At 37.6% G+C, this 7,530-nt stretch overlaps 1 protein-coding gene across 1 annotated transcript; it reads right to left on the bottom strand.

Moving 5' to 3' along the window:
* Window positions 1-3,538: 3,538 nt before the first annotated feature.
* On the bottom strand, window positions 3,539-5,175 carry LOC140135963 (uncharacterized). Its single transcript, XM_072157658.1, has one exon. The coding sequence runs from the start codon at window positions 5,037-5,039 to the stop codon at window positions 3,669-3,671; it is 1,371 nt and encodes a 456-aa protein (XP_072013759.1). The 5' UTR covers window positions 5,040-5,175; the 3' UTR covers window positions 3,539-3,668.
* Window positions 5,176-7,530: the final 2,355 nt, after the last annotated feature.

The following is a 7,530-nucleotide window of genomic DNA, read 5'->3' as shown; positions in this document are numbered from 1 at the left end:
AGTTGACAGCTCTAATAGATTCAAAATAAGAGCATAAATCTAAAGCCTGTTCATACAAAAATTGTGTGTATCATGCAAAAATGCATAACACATTTATAAAGTTCATTTCAAAACACAAATAAGATATCAAAGTTTACCAAGTTAATAAAAGCAAGTAGAAATTGGTGATTTATTACAAAGTACACAAATGTCCAGCAGATCATACCACATAGAAATTTTGTTTTTACAAATCTGAAAAAAAGGTGTTATGAAAGTGTGACCAGCACACATTTAACTTCTAATTTCGCTACTATTTTCAAACTTGTACAAAATTTCACATACATATTGTACATTTACGTTTATCACAAAGCATGGAACTTACACATACGTACATGTACAAAAACACAGTTTGATAAACCAGTCCATCCATGTACATGTACAACAATGTATACAAACTATACATAGTAGTTATGCATAAATGTCACAAACAAGAACTCTGGTTGATTTGAAACTGATTATATAACAGTACACACAGTACCGTAGGCCCTACATTGCTATATATTTTGTTATGAAATGTAATTTTCAATTAAAATAATTTTTAAGGGTTCTGGGTAAGAAACGTCGATGTCAGGATTTAAAAAAAATCAATATATTGGCCACTCAATATCGATTAAAATCAATAAATCGATATTCCTCCCCATTTTACTTATAATATCTTCTGATGTACAAGTACATTCATTCATACATTATACATGTACAATGTACAATGTACATGATAACCATCTGCTATTAGTTCATCCCTCAGTTTTTTCATTCCTAAGTGCCATGGAAAGCCAGGACAATTGCACAATTTCGGTCCTTTTCCCCCGATTTTTCGATACTTGTTTTTCATTATAAATCGGCAACTTGCCCAGAAAGTGATATCGGCAATATCATTATATCAATATTATTGGATGTAGTAGATTTATTGATTATTATCAAATATATCGATGGTACTTATTTCTGGGTAATAAACATACATAGTACCGGTAACCAATAAATGTATTCATAAATATAGCCTGTTTGTTTTTGTGAGCTCAAATCACATCAACCTCAGTTCTCTTTTCACAGAATTCATAATGCAGCCTTTATTAATGGAACATCATAGGGAGTATACAGTGTAGTATTAGCATTACAAAAATAGGGTGGTCCCAGATAGGTCATCCAAATTTGAAGATAGCAACAAGTTTTGGCTAGTTATGGTCCGCGAATTAAAATGAATAATGCGATCAATTTTCATCATTAAAATACAAACTTGTGGGCACTTACATGGTGGGATGCATACACAATGTAAAGAGTTTATTCATCCATCTACATACAACTGAAATATTTCAAACATGATTTTCATTGCCAGAATGGTCTTCTTAACTTTGAACTTTTAATATTCAGATTTTGCATGATGCATGTGTGCAATGTAATACACATACCGGTACATGTGCAATTTCAGCCGAAAAATTAGGTAAACACACACACACCCCTACTTGCAATTGCCTCCAAATGTGGACACTGTTTGGGAATATGCAAACGTGGACGTCCGAATCTGTACTCAATCGACATACCAAGGACATTTTCGGCCATTTTGTATCTTTGCGGTTATGAAATTTAACCTAGCAACTGCGGACATTATATCTCAATGTATACAACGACAGAGGACATATTTTGCAAATACATGTACATGCATAAATTTGCGGTCGTTTGCAGACCTCCAGAAACCAAGGACGGTCCCCATTGCCGAGTGGTCCATGGTTGGAATGTGAAGTATGTGTCCTCGATTGAAGGCGATTGCACACATAGTCTTGCCAGCAAGACTTCAGTCTTTATCATAAACATAATGACATCTACGGACCTGAAGTCTTGCAGCGGTACATAGGGATGCACTGTACGTTTAAGAAATCCAAACTTCAAGCATCAAGAAATATATCTTGCATTTGTCAGTTTTACCTCAGAGATGTTGTAGACCCTCTCTACACAGTGCAGAAACATCACAAGGAGAATGCTGCTCAATATGATAAATCCAAATCATGAAAATAAAGCAATTTTGCAGAGCAATATTTTGACCACTTTTGCACTAAGTAAATTACTCCATGAAGATTGCAGGTTTTGCCAACTCAGGGAATGTTGAACCCACCCAAAAGATGAGATCAATGTAGATCAATTATCTCAACTTTGGTATGGTAGTATAGTACAATGGGATTAAAATCATCCATGTACGCCCAGAGTCTGGTACAATGGGATTAAAATCATCCATGCAGGCCAAAACTGTCCTTGAGAGTTCCTCGTCTACATCCTTGGAGCCCAAAATGAGCCCACATATTGTGATGTTTCTTATTTGTGAAAAAGATATAAATAGAGTGCACTACATGTATAACTCAGTATGCTGAGTTATAGTTACTAGAACTAATTGCACACACACACACACCCAAATTTCCAAGCCCATTTGTGGTTGATGCAGCATAAAAATCATCACTTTAAATTTGAGTCGATGTTTGTTGCATTTTGCACAGAAGCATAGAACAGGAACCTGAAAAAAAGTTTCATTTTTATTTAAAAGAACATGCATGCATTGATACAAAATTAAACACACATATTTCAGGTCTACCAATTGCAATATATAGCACTTGTAACATACAGGACAAAATCACAAACTTGCGGACTTTTTAGCCCCAAAATTGTGATTTCTGTGCAATATTGATATTGGCAAAACAAATTGTTGGATGGAAATTTATACATTGTAGGCCTAGGTAATAATTTACTTCAAGCCGTATAAAATTAATGTTTGGTTCTCGTCCGGCGTATTTTCATGAGGAAGGAAGGATAGTAGTTTTCGGTCTTTTTCTGAGGGATAAACAACCTGCACCCTGACCCTATACAATTACATGTAGTTTGATCAGTTTGCAATCGGCGTTCCTTGTGACATCGCGATATATTTTATTTTGAGAATTGTCTTAAATGACATCTAAAATAAAGAACCATCACAGAAATATTTTAAAATACTTTGGTCTACTTTCTTTACCATGCAAGATCAGACAGGTCAACTCACTCATTAATTAATCATTGCTAATTAATTGCTCATTAATAAATTACCGCTGATTACATGTACAAGCTGATCAAGAAGTGATCCTTCTCTAATAAAACTTATTCATCTAGGTACATATTTCTTAAAGCATTTCAAAGTCTTAACTTTTGTGAAAAATTCTCAGAAATTGAGGTGGGAGTGGATGAGAACCAAAACATTAATTTTATACAGCCTAACAATGTCTGCAATGACGGCTACATGTTATTTGTCCAAAATACTTTTATGAATCATTTTCTAGCTGTTTTAACAAAATCAAATAACTTTTTTCTCAGTGATTGATCAGACAATGATCATGCCATTCATAATTTCAATCATCAACTCAGTGACTTTGGTTTGCATGAATTTATATTTTGATCAACTTCCTCAAATCTTCTCTAAAAGGTTATTATTCCTCAATTTTATAATTCCATGCTACCGCTGATGTTTTCAAATTTCAGCGGGTCTCCGATTGAAAAAATCATGCATAGAGAATGTGTATTCACAATGCACCATTAATGGAATAAATGGTTCAAGGATAATTAATTTCAGGATTACCCACATAATTGGTCACCCTTGAAAAAAATTTCAATTTGTTTTAGTACTGATTTTCTAAGATATATTCCTTGATTCTTCTGGGGAGTGGAAGCCTCTGGATGTGGTGTCGTGGATAAACTTCTCGGATTACAAAGCGACATAGATGTTGTAGAGGCCGGAGTTCTGTAAAACGTGACACCCAGTTCTTCAGTTGAGCTGGATATGACTGGATACCTAAGGAGTCCCTCATATAACCATAAACTCCACTACGCGATTCCTGTACAGCAAGCTCAACAAGTTCCACGATAGAGGCGTGGCCCTCCGAATCATTCAGGCTAAACAATCCATTACGGTATTCAATCCGTGTGTGCAGAGTACGTCCATGAGAGTTAAAGCTCAAACTTAGTAGGTATCTTTCATCCGAACTATCACGCACCAAAAATGATCCATCAGGACAGTATCTCAGTTTTGCTTCCGCTTCCTCTTGTGTAAGAGGACCCCAATACCAAGGCTGACGAGGAAGTTTAGCAAGCTCGGCTGCCAAACCACCCCCTGAACGAGTATTCGGGAAGTCCAGTTTCACAGTTTCGTATTGTCCACCGGTATCTCCTGCTGCAATTCCTCGAAGATGCGGAGGGTTCGGTTCACGTCCCATAGTGCGATTCCGTTGCCGTGCTGGTGGTCTTGGAGGCAATACCATTTCATTTGATGATGTTGTGACTTCATCCTCACTAAGTTTTCTGCCCCTTAAAGATGGAGGCTTAGGGGGAAGTCTCGGTGCTAAATTTTCTTCCGGACATGATGGGAAATCTTGCTGGGAAGTTGCATCATTTATATCAGTGTCTTTTGGTGGCATAGTTCCAGGACAAATCATTGATGACTCAGTAGCATCATGTTCATTTGTTTTGCCACAACAAGGTGATTTTTCAGTACTATCATCATCATCATGGTTTATCAAATTTCGCATAGGAGTGACATATTGCTCATGATCCATAGACCTAACATGATAACCATTTTGATGCGCTGTTGCGTAGCCAGCCTCACGGTCACATTTCGCCTCAACAAGAGCCGTGTTATGTTTGTGCAAATTCTCACCACTACTTCCGGGTTCCGGGTTTGTATTGTTTGTGGCATCGGATAACACTACTTGATTTCCGCCATTAGTTTCGGTTTTAACGCCATTTGCAGAACGTTGTTTCACTGATTTTCCTTTAAATGGCCACTTGCGGGATCTACTTGATGATTCTCGCATGTCCACTGATGATAATTTGCGTCCATTTGCAACACCGCTAACTCCACCTTTCTTGGAATCGGTAGTTGCGACATCATCATCGTAATCTTGTTCCTTTTCATCTCGATCTTTCTTGCTACTTTTTCGGCTGAATGGGGACCTCAAGCCCCTCTTGATAGTCAATTTCTTGACGCTAGACATGTGTACAAAGAGAGGACGGATTCTCCGCTCCTCAGGAAGACCTCTGACAGTAAAAATCGACAAAATTGTCGAGCGAATCTGAGCAAAATACACACACTGAAACCATTGCGATATGGTCACTTGCAAAAATGGCCGATTGGTACTCACTCTCACTTGGCTTTATTATGTGTCTGTGGTGTCTGTATTGCCGTATATTTTACGGAAACCAGCAAAAAAGTTCACGACTTTGTACACAAGGTTGACATAATCTATTTTTAGACTAAAATAAAAATATCAATACAGGGTGTATCTTTAACCTAAAAAAAACAAAAACAAGTTTAACAAACTTTCCTGTAAAAACACATTTTGCATTCAGGCTATCAACAAGAAACAAAATAGTTTTTAAAGCCTTATGGAGTGTTCAGAAATACCTCGTGGGGGAGCTGGAAAATATGTCGGGCAATACAATTTCGGGTTTTTACCGGTAGGCCTACAATTTTTGGAGTTCAGGTATGGGGGCTGGGGGAAGTTTTTGGCACGTAGAGGGAATGTAAAAACTTCAGCAACATTAATCTTGAAGCAAAAAATAAATACAAAATAGAACAAAATTGAACAATCTTCAGTCTTCACACGCTTTTCTGGCAAATATCCCATGCACGTAAAACCAGCACAAAAGTGCATATATATTATAGGCCTACGTTAGGGCAACTAATTTGATAAGGTACTTTATATTAGGCCTATTTTGATAAATCATTCAATCATTCTATATGTAGATCTTGGAATGCAGCATCTCGGTCTCTCCTCTTGTCTTCTTGAGTTATGTGAAAGTGAGAAATTGAGGTAGGCCTATTTGTGTTCCATAGGCCTATTCGTCGAACTTTTTTTCGCCTTGCAGCAATTGTCGTGTTCTGAAATATATTTTGCTTACCACACACTTACTTAAATGAGTATTTCGTGATACCATCCTCTGATGACATTTTTTCAGTAGATATCCACACAAAAAAAGCTTAGGCCTATTCCCAAAAATTTCAGTTGGTTCCATGTATCCAATTTAGTTTTTGCGAGTTAGGCATGATTAATGCGTAGGCCTATATATTAGGCTACACTGCTCCATAGACAATGTGTTGTAATTCGTCTTGGTGCAGCCTACCAGAACGTAGGCCTAATTCAGATTTCACGATATTTTTGCTAAACGAATTTTTCAAGAATTTGTTTTTACATAAACATCATGTAGGCCTACCCAGCGGTTTCCAGTGGTATAAAAATCTCATTTTTTTTGGAGAAAAGTGTGGGGGATGATCTGTGTATCACCAAATGCCCTTTTAAGGGACATCCACTTTCGGAAGGGGAGGGGGATTATTCCAAATTCATATCTATCAGGTCATCATGGATATAGTTTAATTAATATATAGGCCTACAGTCATAATTTTCCCTCGCGCATTCTTTCCAAATAATTCGGGGATAGGCGATATTCCGCAGGTGGATAGGGCCTACTATTTCAGTACTTAGTGCGATTTCAGTGTCAGTTATAGGTCACAGTGACTAGTGATAGTTTTGTTGTTGTTGTTGTTGTTGTTGTTCTGTTTTTGTTTTTTTTTGTTTTGTTTTTTTCCTGCACAGGGAAGCTATGCCATCGGAGTTGAAGTCACTTTGGGTCAGTGAGTTGGTAACCATAACAACGACATTATTTACCTTGACTCTCACCTTCAACAAATGACGCAAATCTTATAATAATACACAAGTTTAAGAACTAGGCCTATACTTTACCTCAACAGCTCTCAACCTGAGAAATAATGCGACATCTACAAGGTATCTCAAAATAAATAAAGTAAGTAGATCCACGATTTTTATGGGCTATCAATTTGGTCCTCACCAGGGCCGGATTTACCGATGGGCCCGGGCCCAGGGCCCCCACATTTTGGGCCCCCCCCCAAATTACACTATGCAATGTGCATCTTCATTTTAGCCGAAAAACACTGCATGTTTTGGGCCAAAATAGGCCTACTGTACAAAATTGCAAAATTTTGTGGGCTTCGCGCGTACTGGCCTAGGCTTATTATATAGGCCTACCGAAATTCAGCTTCAATTTGGGCTCAAATTGAATTTTGTTTCTGCGCTTCACGCACAAATGTCCTAGTAAAATCGAAAAACTTGGCCACTTGAGTGCACATGTTTTCTTCACGGTGCGTTGGTGGCCTCCAGATTTTAAACTGGCCCAGGCCCCCCCAAAAAAAAAAAAGGGTAAATCCGGCCCTGGTCCTCACACACACTTAAAAATAGGTAGTCAAAATTTTGACTAATTTAGGGGGTCAATTTGAAACAACCCGGATAAAGTCAAATTTGACCACCATAGGGGTCATTTTCAGTTGTTGACATCATATTAAATTGACCCCTAAAGGGTCATATTTAAATGACCCCCAATATAGTCATTTTTTGACCCACGTTCCGGGGTCATTTTCAAACCGGGACCCCAAATGTAGTCATTTCAACTACTTTAGGTGTAATTTTCTAA

This window comes from Amphiura filiformis, chromosome 16 (assembly GCF_039555335.1).
Source record: "Amphiura filiformis chromosome 16, Afil_fr2py, whole genome shotgun sequence".
NCBI lineage: Eukaryota > Metazoa > Echinodermata > Ophiuroidea > Amphilepidida > Amphiuridae > Amphiura > Amphiura filiformis.
The sequence above is the reverse complement of the archived record's forward strand: the minus strand, read 5'-3'. Positions and strand labels throughout refer to the sequence as shown.

Bases quoted from the DNA above. Each gene is read 5' to 3' on its own strand.
- LOC140135963 (XM_072157658.1), bottom strand. From the start codon at position 5,039: ATGTCTAGCGTCAAGAAATTGACTATCAAGAGGGGCTTGAGGTCCCCA.